Source organism: Cyprinus carpio, chromosome B16 (assembly GCF_018340385.1).
Source record: "Cyprinus carpio isolate SPL01 chromosome B16, ASM1834038v1, whole genome shotgun sequence".
NCBI lineage: Eukaryota > Metazoa > Chordata > Actinopteri > Cypriniformes > Cyprinidae > Cyprinus > Cyprinus carpio.
The window spans coordinates 24,792,891-24,808,096 of NC_056612.1; the positions used below are offsets into that span (position 1 = coordinate 24,792,891).

Consider the following 15,206-nt stretch of genomic DNA (forward strand, 5'->3'; position numbering starts at 1 on the left):
ACTCAGATTCGAATCAGGAGGAACAGCCAGGTGCTGCAATGAGATAGCTATTGTGTTCTGGATGGTTGCTTGGGCTACTTGTCATGATCATATGATTTGAGGTAGCCTATCATCTATGTCTGTAGCTCAGACGGTGCCCGTGCTAAAACAGCCCTTTTCACAAGTCGCACTGTTTTATTAGTGAATGTGTTCGATGTAACAAGTGTAACAAATTTATGGGCGAACACTAACTCTGTGCATGCGATTTATTGTTGTCTGCTCGCTCGTGTCAACACCTCAGAAGGGCAGGCAATAAATATGATCGATACGAAATCATATGCAATGGAAAAATATCAGCCGAGAAGTAAACTGTTTTCTGTGTTATAGTAGGCTATTGAAGCCAGTTGATATGATTCTTGCCATAGCTACTTAAAAATAACCTAGGGCTAATTGCATAAACAGGGCCAGTATATATTTGACAAGGGTAGCTTACCTAATTAGTTACACCGTTCAGATTCAGATTAGACCAGTTTTGTCCCTTATGGAAATTAACCATGGTTTTGTTATAGTAAAAGTGTAGTAACCGTGCGTGTATGTGTTAGTTTTTATATTTGTATAACCAGTTTTTTTACTAATACAATGGTTAATCTATGGTTAGTGTAGCAAAACCATGGTTAATTTTTGGTTAACTATAGTAACTATAAAAAATTATGACCAGTCTTGAAGAAAAAAATATGATGACTAACTTTTTAAGACTAGTATAAGCAGTTTATGCAACCGGCCCGTGAGTTATCTTATTTGTTAATGAAAGAATAAAACTTGAAGAATTAAACATGCTATGCTCAAATCATCACCCACTATATATTTAAAAATTACAGCCTTACTAAAAATCCCTATTTTGTTTTACATTATTTCTCACAATAAGTGTTGGGAATAGTTTCCAACAAAAATAATAATAATAATAAATAAATAAAAAAAAACTTGTTTCCATGTTGCCGCTTTCCCCTTCTCCAGGTTATATATATATATATATATATATATATATATATATATATATATATATATATATATATATATATATATAATTTTAAATATATACATATAATTTAAATAAAAATTAAAAGGTGTTAAAATTTCATATTGTTAACAGACAATGTATGACAAGTAATCAGCCAGTACAAAGTGGTCAGTTTTTATTATTATTTTTTTATCATACTTTTTATTATGTCAAACATACCAGCATACATACAAAGAGACTGTGTCATAATGGAAAAGAACTAAGGAATGGTTTTACTGGGGAGGCAGCATGGCTTTGGTCTGGTCAGCCACAAACTTGAGGACATCTTCAACCTGGGTCTGGACCATGCCGGCCAGAGGTGCGACCTGAGCCTGGACGGAGGCGGCCAGAGACTTGATGTGGTCTTCAGTGTTGCTGGAGAGGGGCTTCAGCTGCTCCTGGAGCTTCTCAACCATGGGCTGGAGCTGGGCTCTGCTCTCCTCAAAGTAAGCACTACAACACAAACCAAAGAGAATCCATTAATAAAATCAATTCAAATGTATCGTTGTGTTGATCATTTAAGTTCACAGTTGAGAAGAAGTTTCCACCACAGTGGATGAGGATAATGGACTTACTTGGCCTTGTTGGCCAGCTCAGGGCCCTCGATGTTCTTCAGGTTGTCCACAAGATCCTGGAAGTACTTGGCGATCTTATCCAGCTCAGCAGTAGCGTCTCTTTTGACCAGAGAAGCTGACTCAGAGCCTGGAACATGAACAGAAATGTTTGATCAATGCAGTCTTGCATCTTTACTCTCAGCCACTCAAGCTAAATCAGGTGAAAGACTTTGTTATGTTAAGTACTAATAAAATACCCACTGCACACATTGTTATAGTTTATGTAATTTAACCCCTAAACTAATTCAGTTACCATATTACAAAACAAAATATATTGAGAGCATCACATGTTAACATGGTTTAAAGTCTCACCAATGGCCAGAGCAACAACAAGGACGGCGATGAGGGAGAATTTCATGGTTGCAGGTTGAGCGAGATTTTCCTGAAAAGAAAGAGCCAATAATTAATTTCAGTTTCTGGTCATATCCTCATAAATGTACATTAAGAAACAACAGCACAGTTTGACATGACCATGCATATAATGTAGCTGTAATCTTACCTTGCTTCCAGAGGTTCTTAGAGCTGATGTGTGTTCTCCAAAGAGCCATGGGTTTATATAGTCCTGGGACAAGTTCAAAGGGTGACCTGTGCTGATGAAATCATCCACACACAACGAACCTTTAGGCTCTACCTGACACTGAAGTGATCGAATCAAAGTTCAGCAGTAATCTCTTTTACTCTTTGTGCTCAAATGATGCATTTTGTGATGTTTCAAATAACCTCATGAGATTGCTTTTATGCGAGGATATATTGAGGGAATATTAAATATTTAATATTAAAATTCAAATAATGAAGCACATTTCAATATCTTTGTTTTTATGGTGTGTAAACTCTCAGACACTGAAAAGGTAAATCTAGGTTATGTATGATCCATACAACCTTACTAACAGTCTCAACAAGTCTTACCTAAGTGAATAATTCTTTATTTATTTTACTAGATGTTCCTACTTTTAATAGTCCATGGAAACCTAATCCTAATAATCCTTTATAAATCTATGGTGTAGAGTTTCATAAATTTCATAGACATCATTGGTTTTCAAACTGGGGTCTGGGGACCATCAGAGGTCGTAAAGATTGCAGAAGGCCCGTGGAAAAATCAGTGAAGTTAGTGGGGGAAAAAATGATAAAAGATAAAATTAAGATAAATAAATAAATTTGATGCACCAAATAAATTTGACTATAAATAATACATACATACATACATACATACATACATACATACATAAATCTAAAAGTACAATGGTGGGAAAAAAAATAATAACAATGTTACGTAATTAAAACTAAAAAAATTCCAAATATATTTTACACATATTTATAATATGTGTAAAAAAAATAATAATTGGGTTGGGGTCCCTCAAACTGCCATATAATCATATTAGGAGTTCTTTGGCCTCTAAAAGATTGACATAGTAGGCCAAGTCGACTTTGAAAGAAGAAAAGTAATGACAAACAATTAGGAGACATCAGATCATATGCTTTGACTTACACGTCCACACTGTCCAGCTCAGCTGTAATTCTATCACAAACTGATTGGGTTTATCTAAGACTGTGGAGTGGGGGGAATATCTACAGTCAGGTATTCCTGCTTATCTTGTCTCCATTTGCCTAATAAAGGGATTATTGGAGTACAACGTTAGAAACAAACACTGAACTTTACACTCAGATCAGTTTGGGCCTTGTTTAAAGTAGATTTAGTTTATCATGAAGTATGAACTTTATCATCAGTGTTGTATAAAATAGGTTAAATCAGAATCAGAATTAGCTTTATTTGCCAAAACACAAGGAATTTGTTGTATTTTTAGGAGCTCTTGGTACATATATAGGCCTACATACATACACACAGTATGTATACACTATACATTATATATATATATATATACACACACAAACCAGATTCCAAAAAAGTTGGGACACTTTACTAAATGTGAATAAAAACAGAATGCAATGATGTGGAAGTTTCAAATTTCAATATTTTATTCAGAATACAACATAGATGACATATCAAATGTTTAAACTGAGAAAATGTATCATTTTAAGGGAAAAATAAGTTGATTTTAAGTTTCATGGCATCAACACATCTCAAAAAAGTTGGGACAAGGCCATGTTTACCACTGTGTGGCATCCCCTCTTCTTTTTATAACAGTCTGCAAACATCTGGGGACCATCAGAGAATCAGGTATCTATATTCTATTGTGAATAAAATTTAAGTTTATGAGATTTGTAAATTATTCCATTCCTTTTTTACTCACAATTTGTACAGTGTCCCAACTTTTTTGGAATCGGGTTTGTATATATATGACATGAGAACATAAAGAACAATTATATAAATTATAAATTATATAAGGAGGATGATATTGCTGGCAGGACTGATTAATTAATAAGAGGTTTCATTAATTTAATCTTTTTAGAATTGTGTCTAAATTGAAGTGACAGTAGCCTAAATAAAAAAGACACCAAGGCATTTTTTAGCTGTAGTAATTAATAAATAAAAGTTTCGTTTATAGTTAATTTGTGTTTTTTTTTCATGTTTATTTAATAAAACGTTTAATTCCTGACCTGTTTGGTCTTGTTTGTTATCTATATTGGGTTGTATAATTGATTCGGCGACGCTTCTATCTCCTCCAAAACAACAGATGGCGTAGTACTCGAACAGGATGTGACGCACACAAGTCGACAAGACGCAGCGTCGCGGTGTGTGTTTTGCGCATGTTCGCAGCCACGCGCACTCACTCACAATCAGGCGTCATGGCGGATGTACTGGATCTTCATGAAGCGGGAGGTGAAGACTTTCCTATGGACGAGGATGGCGACGGTACAGTGGATATTTATTTTCAAACGGTGCACAGACAGTTTATAAATTTCATATAGTCAGAATTCACCTGTTTGTGAGTGTTGAATGTATGAAATACTCGTGTTTATGTCCGGCGGGCCTAGTCCGATTAGCACGCCTGCTAATAATTAGCAATTCAAACGAATCGCGCGCTGTTGTGATTATGCTTTATTTTGTTGCCGTGCTTTGGTTTTAGCTTTAACACGTGTTACTTTTTCATGTTTTTCAGGGCCAAAAATAATTAAATTAATTAATTAATGTGTACTCGTTAAGCACGTAGGCTCATTGCAATTGTGTTTTAGTGTTTCGTTTTTAAAGACCGTATTCATTGCGGTCTTCTGTTTTAGTTTATTTTTGTGTTCTCATAAAGTTGTCTTTAAAAACGTTCTTCAGTACTTTCGAATGCTTCATACGAGTGATTATTTTTCTTTGTTGACTTTACAGATAGCATTCACAAGTTAAAAGAGAAAGCCAAGAAGAGGAAGGGTCGTGGGTTTGGATCAGGTAAGTCACCTCATCTCCAATCTTGTGTGTTGGCATCTTAATAAAGCATGTGCTAATGTTTGCTGCTTTATTCGACAGAGGAAGGAGCGAGATCTAGAGTCAGAGAGGACTATGACACAGTAGAACAGGATGGAGATGAGCCTGGGCCACAGAGATGTAAGTGTAACTCGCAGAACTACGTAGCTTATGAATTCTCTCACTTGACCTCATGATAGAACAAAAGCGGCTGTGATTTTTAACATTTTTGGTGTCATTACAGCTGTTGAAGGATGGATTCTGTTTGTGACTGGTGTGCATGAAGAGGCGACGGAAGAGGATGTCCACGATAAGTTTGCAGAATATGGAGAGATTAAAAACGTGCATTTAAATTTGGACAGAAGGACCGGTTACCTTAAGGTTGGTTGACAGTTTTTCCCCCTCTTGTTTGAAATGTCTGTAAATGAAAATTTAATGTTGCATAATTTTTTTTTTTTTTTGAAGGACCATTTGTCTGTAGATAACGACAAACAGTAGTCAACATTTGAAGTGGATCAAAACCTTTCATCAAAGTTTAAAACAAATTTTTAACAATACACGTTATTGTCTTAGGACAACTTTGATGAACTTTTTGTGATCCGCTTCAAATGTTGAGTACTGTATAGGGTTGGGCAATGTCTACAAATTTGACATCGGACAATGTGTATCGTGTGGGGCATTCGCACGGGATAAGTGAAGCCTGTAATTTTACTCGAATTTACTGACTTGTCTCCTGGATACCCGGATGTCAAGTCTTTGAGAGTCCCGTTCTATCATCCGGTTTGATGAATTTAAAAAAAAAGAAACGAATAGACTCTTGTGCGCTGTGTCATTTACATTTCAACAGGTTAAAATAATAGCTTTATGCTTGATTTATTTGTAGCACATCAACCTCAAAACATTTTCAGCTTTCTCTTTCTGAAAATTGTATGGTGTAGCGATATGACAGCACCCAAAATACTATCAAAACACTCCAATGCAGCTCCATTCTTCACGAAAAATGTATGAAAAGGCGCACAGGAAACAAAAACCTCCAAAAATGATATACGACCCAACAAATGCTGGGCAAATCACAGAGATGCAGATTCGCACAGGACCTCGGTTCAGTGAAAAATGGTAGGTCATTCATCACAAACAACCTCGCAATTATTAAAATCGCAATTATTACAAATGATTGGAGGTCACCAGGTAATACTAGTCCCGTGCAAATAGGGCTTAAGACTTTGTTTCATATTAAAAGTACCAAAGCACAATGCTTATTGCGATATATTGGATGGGAAGTGCCCTTCAGTGTTCCATCCATTAACTGAAAACAGGCTAGACTAATCGATTCTTGGGATTTAAGAATCGATATTGTTCCATAAAAATGAGAAACGATTAATATCAAGATATAAATATTTTTTTACCCAACCCTAATAATTCCCACAGAATTTGAAATCTGTGACTGTTTCTTATCAAAAGTAACAAAGCACAAAGCTTAGCCTGTTGCGATTTTATTAGATGGGAAGTGCATTATGTACTGTTCATTCATCAACTGAAAACAGCATTGACCAAAAGATTGATTGGGATTTAAGAGTCAATATTGGTTCAATCAAAATTAGAATCTATTAAAATCAAGAAATCGTTTTTTTTTTTTTATATAATTTTTATACCCAGCCCTTGCATATTTTGTTATTTTTAGTGCCCTCCACTTTCGTTGTGGGTTTTGGTGTTGAACATGAAAAGTGACGCACTCATTAATCTGTTCTCTTCATAAATAGGCTAAATAAATGCATAAGCCTATATGCTTGTCCTGTATGTTCATGATTAAAAATAAATTATGAATAAAATAAAAGCAATTAAATGTGGTGTTATAATTAAAATATAACAATTAAAATTACGAGTAGTAATAGATTATGACAGAATTTTCACAACCCTGTCAATCAAAATGACAATTTTAAAGTCCAATGCAGTAGTCAACATTTGAAATGGATCAAAACCTTTCATCAAAGTCGTCCTAAAACCTTAGGACAACATATAATCACTTTAAATATTTTATTGTAATGGCTGCGATTTATTTTCTGTGGTGTTGAAATAACTGATCCTACAAATGACAGGCTATTGTGTTGACATTTCAAATTTGACATGGTTTTATTGGCTAAAGAATGCCCCCCCCCCCCCCCCATTTTCTGTATGTATTGGCTTTGAAAGGCTTGCAAATTATTTTCCAAATTAAAGGAATGACTTGTTGAATCTGATACAACAGGGATACACCTGAATGTGCTTGATTTTGTCCACCAGATGGCAGTGTTTTAAACGGAACACAATCTCAAAAAAACATGTTTGGTTGGTGTTTCATATAATATTGACGCTTGCTTGTTTTTAAGCATTCCAGTAATTAACTTAAACAATGTTTATAATATTATTTTCCATGATGAGAGATTTCCTTTAGGTTAAGGTATGGTTGTAGCAGCTTTGCATTTGACTAGGGCTGCGCATCTTTAATATTTTGACTATTTAAGCACTTTCAATAAACTTGAGCAGTGGGGAGGGAGAGAAAGCAAATTTAGTTAGTGCTATTTTATTATATGCACATGTCAGATGGAGTTCTTTGGTCTAATATGGAGTGTTATGTTAAAAATAGTTAAACTAAGAAAAACTCAACCCCTGTGTCCTTGTCCATTCAGTTGTGCTCTGTTTAGCTGTTTTTGATCATGTGAGTTTGAATTTAAACACTCTAATTTAAATCTAATTTCTGTCATCAAATTGTTTTATATACATCACTGTCTGCCATTGAGAACCCCGCTTTGGTCAATCATCAAATTAGACCATGTTTTTGCTAGCAGGTTTGTTTTCTCGGGTCAAGCTGACACATGTTAATGCATAAAATGTTTAGTTTGGCCTGTTTTCAAGACAAAGAATGTGAAAGACATTTCTGGAACCAGGCAACCCAATGGAAAATCATCTCTTTTGTGGGCGTCATGTGTTGTTTGAAACATTATCTTGGCAAATAATGAGACTTGTTTTTCATAGGGCTATGCACTGGTGGAGTACGAGACCTACAAAGAAGCGCAGGCAGCAATGGAAGGGCTGAATGGCCAGGACCTTATGGGGCAACCAGTCAGCGTTGACTGGTGCTTTGTAAGAGGACCACCTAAGAGCAAGAGGAGGTGAGTCAGTTTCTGACCCTGTTAAACTGCATTTATGTACACGGACCGTTTCACTTGCTCACACAAACTTCATTTGTAGTGGATATTTGTCTTCTATTGAATTTGTTAATGATGCAGGCCATAATACAACATGACTAATGGAGCGCTGTGCTTTCCTCTAGGGGTGGAAGAAGACGCAGCAGGAGCCCTGACAGGCGGCGACGTTGATTTTCCAAGTTTTTGACTCCAGTCTCTGTTTCCCAGCCGGGGTGACATTGTTTTTCAAGATAGTTCGGAGTCAGATTGGAGTGTGCGTGCATCTCTTTAAATTGAGAATTTTAGTGTTCTTGAGGGTTTTTTTTTGGTCTTAATTGTTAGTTATTTGCAACTGTCTGTAGGTCTTTTGTTAAAGATTGACAGAGGCTGCTGAAACATGCATGTGTTGAAGCTGTCGGTAATTCCACCACGGTTTTATTTACTTTTTTTTTTTTGTACAACGTGGCAGTACACTTTAAAATGTATCTGGACATGTAATTCACTCATTAAAACCTGTTATGAGTAGTGATTTGTATATTTCCAATAAATTAATTTGGTCTGAGATCTTTGTTGGTTCCATGCTTTACATTTCAGGCCATTCTGTTTTTTACATTTACAGTTTTACCAAGAATTTACAAGTTTACCCAAATGAACACAGTACCAAAATAGTATAAATAAAAATAGCATCACCCAGAGGTCAAATGTCTTGTGTAGTATTTATGAGTTTCTTTGAGATTAATTTTTTTAAACCCTTGGAGGCTCCTGTCACATGCACATTTTTTGCAATGACTTTAATCCATTGACTTATATTGACCACAAATAGTTTAATAATTTGATGTTATGTTTTTGTGGTCACTGACATTGTTATTTTTTTTTTTACTTTAAAAAATAGGACACAAAATGACTTGGTTTAGATATTTGCATGTTTAATTGCTAACTTTAGACTGAGTTTAAACAAATTATACAACTGTTTGGTGTGCTTTTATTTTTCCATCAGAGCTGGAATTTACACCACAGAGGAATGTCATATCTCTATTAGGAAATGTTTTTAGGCCAGTTTTCCACTTAAATGGAAGGCGTTAACTTATCACAAAGGAAAGATAACTTCTGAGGTCATGCTGACAGAACGTGGAATTGACCAGACAAGATGCTGATGACTATTTTCCAGCATCAGCACTTTGCATGATGACTAAGACGGTCCCCTTTAAAATTGTTCCTTACTGCTTTGTCACTCAAGTCCGATTTTTTTTCATAGGCTCCTCGAGCCGATGCCCATCATGTACAATGTGGTTAACCAACCAGCGTGGAATACTGAGCTCCCACTCTCTCTTCACATTTGCCTTTTTCTGTCCACAGGCGGAGCTTCGAAGGAAACTCCTACCGCCATTGGCTCACACATGTGCCTGTCAAACTCAACTCTCTCTGTGATTGGCCCAAACGGCCAGTTGAGTTGCCTTAGATGGGCGGATTTGTAGCGCCTTGGTTGACATTGTTGTTGTTGTGGGAGTAAGAATGTACTTAGTCGTCAAGTCTATTTAAGACAAGAAGCAAGACGTATTTTGACATTTACACAAAGCCGAATAGCACATCACCCCCGGAGGAAGTGAATTTCTGCGAGTGTGAGGAAATGAGAGAGAAATTCCGCGAGGCCGCTCGAGGTAAGCGCGCAACTGCATTAGCTTTAGCTGCGCGAGCCTGAAAACCCCTCACGAGCATTTTGTAACGGAACCGGGTCGATTTTCATCAGCGGCTGAGTGTCGGTGATAAAAGCGAAGTGTCCGTTATTTCCGCTTCATCCACAGTTTGACGCCGGATTAGATGTTTCATGTGGAAAAACTGTGTGAAAGTAGAGCGTTAAATAAGGGAAAGTTGGCCGTTAGGTCATGTTTTAGGCTGGACACTCTGAGGGGGACGGTGAGCGAATGGTTGACCCTTCTTTAACCGCTGAAACTAAATTAACTAACCGTCACAGACTATAAAAGTTAATTACAAGTCTTATTAAATGCTCTCAATTGTATATAACAAGACTTGATCCTCAGTTTGAGGGCTAACGCAATATTTGTGCCCCAGCAACTTTGAGAGACACTCACTGTCCATTAGCCGAGCGGCTAACTAACTGGTCAAGCAATGACAGTCTGGAAGAAGGACAAATTGTGTGGCTTTAAATCTTTAGATTAGTAAGAAGTGAAAATGTGTTCTAGATTATAGAACGCTTTCGAAGCTACCATCTGGCAGCCTATGGTTGTGGACACTCCTTTCAGCCCACTGACCCTTCGTGCTTCTCAGGTATTTGGTTGGCATATAAAGCTATGTGTGTGTTATATATGCTACATATGCTGACCTGTGCATCATATTTGTTTGCAATTTGCTGTATGGACCGTAGCTTATCATGTTGTGTGCAGTGTGTCACATACTGTTTCCTTGTGCATATTATACTCATTGTGTTATATGATGACCTGATCTATATCCTCAGTTATCTTCATATGCCAATTCAACTAAAGATCATAGTCTTGCAAATAACAAATGTATTCAATCAGAAGAAGATTATGATATACATATATAGGTTTAAGGTACACTCAGTAATTTATATAAGATTTATAATGTTGGTACAGACACGTGCATACTTTCTAGTAGTAGTATTTTTTATTTTTTTTGGCTGAAAAGTGCAGTGTTAGGTTAAAGGTGCACTCTGTAATTTTTGATAATTAAAGCGTTTTACCCATGTAGAAGTAAATAGCTACCAACCACTTCAGTCGTCTAAAAAATCATATTTTATTCAACGTGAAACTGGTTGCCTGCTTATGGGCACTGCCACATCATGTGTAATGCTATTGATAAAATCTCTCTTACACCAATTCAGAATAAACAGCGGGACATCAGTTGCTAAAATCAATAAAATAATTAATAAGAGTTTGCTAAACGGAAACAAAGTCATACTGATTGCATCTTTGCAACTTTATTTTGAAGCAAACACCCAAGCACAGGTGAAATGTTTTGTTTTGTGATTGCGTCTATTTCAGAGTTAGTTGACCTGCAGTGTTTTTCAGTGACCCAAATCTGTATGTGGAATTGTAAGGAATATATGTTAATAATCTATTTTTTTCACAATTGTCCTCCTCCTTTTTTTCTTTTGGTGGAATTTGACAGAGTTCTCAGAGTGTGGGGCACTCATTATCAAACCCCGCTTAAAATTAAAGCTGTGGGCTCTTGCTGCCATGGTCTGAATCCCTACAATGTGTGGGTACGATTACACTCAGCCCTGAATTATTCAGCTCTGTTTTTACAAGCTCTTTTGTCAGCTTGTTGTTTAGTGAAGCCAGACACCCCAAAACATGAACGTAGGACATGCAAACAAAGTTTGGGGGTTTTAGACCATTTGGACTTGTTTTTTCTCTTGTGTGGACCTTGAAAATAATAGTAGCTATGCCTTCGTAGTTTAAACGCAGACCAACACATCAGCCTCATTATGATTTTTTTTATTTGTTTTTATTCTTGCATAGTTGACAAATGAACATGGGCATTCACTTTTTTTTTCAACGTTCTATGACAAATAATTTTTTAAAAGTAGAAATATTTCATGCAGTTTGTAGATTAATATGAATTCATGAAAGCTGCATGAACAATAATTATAATGCAATTTGAGAAATGCTGTTTGACGTCGTTTAGCATGTCACACCCCAGGACAGTTCACCAAGTGGTTATTTTAAATTTGTTTATGTTAAAAGCAGGATGTTTTAACACTTACTGTTCTGTAGCTCTGCTGACTCGTAGTTGTCTGTTAGTCATGGTGAAGTTCTAGGCTTTTATTTTAATTCGGAGTGTTCATACTAGGGTTGGGCGAAAGTGATAGTTAAGGCATCATCTATCGGCCCAACCCTAGTTCAGACTAATGTTCTTTTCATTGTATAGTTTACTCAGAACCACAAAGACCTTGTGTAAAACCCAGAAAAGTGTGTTGTTTTATGGTTTGCAGTAAACAGGTTGAAAGTTACATGATCTTAGTGCTTTTTTTTCCCTCTGAGTCATACTCTATTTCCAGCACACCTGCAACTGAAGAACAAGAGTGGACTGTGCTTTGGAGGTCTCTGCTCCCTCATTTCTTAGTCTACATGATGTTATTAATGTTTTTTGGCAACTTAACCTAATTGTTAAAACAGTTTAGAGAGAGTGTTAATGATGAAAACATGGTTAAAAGTTCTGCTGATAAGCATGTTTAAGTGGTCAGCATAGTTTATCAGTAGAGTCAGGAATTGTTCAATTGTTTTTTTTTTTTTTTTTTTATAAGTTAGTCCAGTTTGCAGCAGTGTGCATGATCATCACTATTTAATAGTAATAGTGATACCTGTAAGGTAACCATAGGTACTCTTTTTTTTTTTCCTGGACATGTCCTGTCTGGGACTTTTAAGTTGCCTAAAATGTTCACGTTTTGGCTTTGTTTTCCTTTTCCTTCTTACATGTTGACGGTAAAGAATGAAAAGGAGTTTGACAAATAGCGTGTAGGCATTGTGCATAACTGACCACTCATGGCATCTGAGAATATTTGATGTGTTATATTCAGAGCTTCACATCAGTCTGTTTGTGTAATTTCTTGTTTTGTTTATTTATTTTTGAGAGCTAATTGTGAGCTGGGTGTCAGGTAATAACCTGCAGGTGCTACTTGTTAATTATGAAAATTTAAGAGGTGTCCCCTCACCAGTGGGCCTGTGAACAGCTGGTGAATGAGAGCAGGTGGGGCAGAGACTTCATATCACTTACAGTGTTAGCACCGAGCCAAAATGCTCCCACAACAATCATCTGCCTTGATAAACATGGCCACCTTATTAAATTGATACGAGACCCTTAGCTTTAGACTTGCTGCTTCTTTATACAGGAACTATATGTTTTCATTTGATATGAGCCAATATGCACCATCAGCATTGTGTCCTTGAACGAAGCACTAGATCGAGCAGTTTGCTCCAGGTGAATTGACCCTGAATAAAAGTAACTGACTGTTCACATTATGTCTAGTCAAAGAGCATTGACTCTAACTTGTCTAATTGCTAGATGTTAAGCTGTAGCTTTAAAATGCAGGTTGTTTCTTCTACAACACGGAGCTTCCTAGGAACTAACTGTTCTCTTGGTTTCTCCAAAAGGCCATGTGACGACAGCCAGTGCCCACGGTTTGATTCATTACTCTGGAGAGTCCCGCTAGCAGCATACCTCGCTGCCCCAGACCTATGCGTCAACTTCACAGCATTCTTTAACAAACCTCTATACTTCAGAGCACCACAGATTATACTGTGCAACAAAAGCAGAACCGCTAGTCCTAAACAGTGGCCAGTGAGTCAAATAAACAATATCAGCCATGTAACCGTCAGTTTACCCAAGCCACCAGCACTGACTGTCACTGGGCCCAGTGCCTGGTGTGAAAGTGTGCTGATCACATGGCTCATGCCTCATGCCCTGAACATCAGCCTCGATCCAGAGCAGCCGTAATCCTATCCCAGAGAAGCTGAAGAGGAGTCTTCCGCCTGGGATGACATCACAGGGATTGACGTAAAGATGCCTGGCTGTCGAGTTTGCAGCACGTGGGGGATTCACATGAGCAGTAGCTGCCTTAGGCTGTGGATAATTCATGTTGAGCTTGTTGTGTGGTCCAAATATCCTTCTTGATAATACATTTGTTTGCTATGGAAGAAATATTACCTTTCTATTTACCCTGGTGAAAAGTCACTCCTTGAATTGGTTTGTTTGAAGTGTCTTATTTTAACAACAAAGCAGTTAAGTTTGACTTGCTTAAACGTTTTGTACAGATAAGTTTCTTTGAGTTTACTTAAGGACATGGTAGACTGCTTTTTCTTGATGAAAGGAAGCAGCAACGTTAGATAAAATCTCATTAAATACATGTGCCTTTTAAAAATGATGTGTAAATCAAAACCCAAACCACACCCAGCCACATTAATGTGGATTGCAAAACAGCATCAGTGTAAATGCAGCAACTCATTACTCATTCAAGCAACAATAGCATGCTTTGTAGGAGCCGCAGCTAATTTCCCATGGCACAGTGAGCATTGCACATTTTTCAAATGACAGAAGATGCCTGACGTGATCGTGCGCTTTAGACTATTCCTGCTCAGACGGCTGGTTTTCTAAGGCTTGTTTGTTAAATTCAAATACATAAATGTTACACAGTCAGATGTGGATGGGAGAGGGGAAACCCAAACGATGTACACAAAACAGTATTACTTGTCATCCAAACATTGTTTAGTTTGGGTTGGCAAACTCCCTTGCACTGTGAAAACTTTGGAGGATTGTTTGCCAGGGTCAATGAAAACATAACTGTCGTTATCTTGTATTTTTATCTCTTATTTTTTGCAGCACAGCAGTAGTCGTAGGCATGAAGCAGAATTGCCATTGTGCTACCAAGATGGCTGGCTCAGTTGGATTTTTTTTCTGCATTTCCTCCACTTATTTTTTTGATTAAAATCTGTGGAAGAATGGGTTTTAATGCAATAAATGGAGTACTGCACTCTTATTGGTAGCTGAAAGAATCTGTTGAGGCAGATGTTGTGTGGGCTTGCTGATAAGCGTATCTTTTAGTATTTGTATTGTAAGATATAAGTAGACTTTAGCAAACTCTTAACTATTTTCCATACAGTACAAACTCTTTAAGCTTTTTTAAAGGCACTGCGCTCTGTAGATTTTCTAGCTCAGCATATGTTAATAGCGTACAGTATATACACACCGTTTCCAGTGCCTGTCCTGAACTCAGTGACCCTTAAGAGATAAAAACAAGTTGACTGTGACATCATTCTCTTATCTTAATTATTAACTGTATTCCTTGATAGAGTAGACTGTAGCTGAAATAGAGTATTACATAATTTACTGCAAGCTCGTCTCACTGTAAATAAAACAAAAACTTCTCAGTCATATCAATAAAGTGCATTGTGTTCCATGGTATTCATAGAGTGGGGGTTTGGCAGGTTTCTTGCCCTCCTGTTTCCTCTCTCACTGCTGTCTGTTTTGCAGACTTTACTTTGCACTTTGTGTTGCTTTTTTTGGAC

The 15,206-nt window shown here is 37.0% G+C and overlaps 3 protein-coding genes across 7 annotated transcripts in view; 2 read left to right on the plus strand and 1 right to left on the minus strand.

The window, feature by feature from the left end:
- Positions 1-1,150: 1,150 nt before the first annotated feature.
- On the minus strand, positions 1,151-2,234 carry LOC109106250 (type-4 ice-structuring protein LS-12). The gene is made up of 4 exons (XM_019119632.2): positions 2,150-2,234; positions 1,963-2,032; positions 1,612-1,738; positions 1,151-1,489 (listed from the first exon to the last, which is right to left on the minus strand). The coding sequence occupies exons 2-4, from the start codon at positions 2,006-2,008 to the stop codon at positions 1,270-1,272; spliced, it is 393 nt and encodes a 130-aa protein (XP_018975177.1). The 5' UTR covers positions 2,009-2,032; positions 2,150-2,234; the 3' UTR covers positions 1,151-1,269.
- A 2,072-nt stretch (positions 2,235-4,306) lies between these two features.
- Positions 4,307-8,725, plus strand: LOC109106248 (RNA-binding protein 8A-like). Its single transcript, XM_019119629.2, has 6 exons — positions 4,307-4,462; positions 4,925-4,984; positions 5,063-5,140; positions 5,244-5,380; positions 8,012-8,148; positions 8,310-8,725. The coding sequence occupies exons 1-6, from the start codon at positions 4,357-4,359 to the stop codon at positions 8,353-8,355; spliced, it is 564 nt and encodes a 187-aa protein (XP_018975174.1). The 5' UTR covers positions 4,307-4,356; the 3' UTR covers positions 8,356-8,725.
- Positions 8,726-9,134: 409 nt separating this feature from the next.
- LOC109106254 (OTU domain-containing protein 7B) overlaps positions 9,135-15,206 on the plus strand; it is a 29,099-nt gene continuing 23,027 nt past the window's right edge. For 2 of the 5 annotated variants that reach the window (XM_042741674.1, XM_042741679.1), the window contains exon 1: positions 9,137-9,821. The gene's annotated coding sequence lies outside the window, so the exon portion shown is untranslated. The other 3 variants (XM_042741678.1, XM_042741677.1, XM_042741675.1) reach the window with 3 other exon arrangements.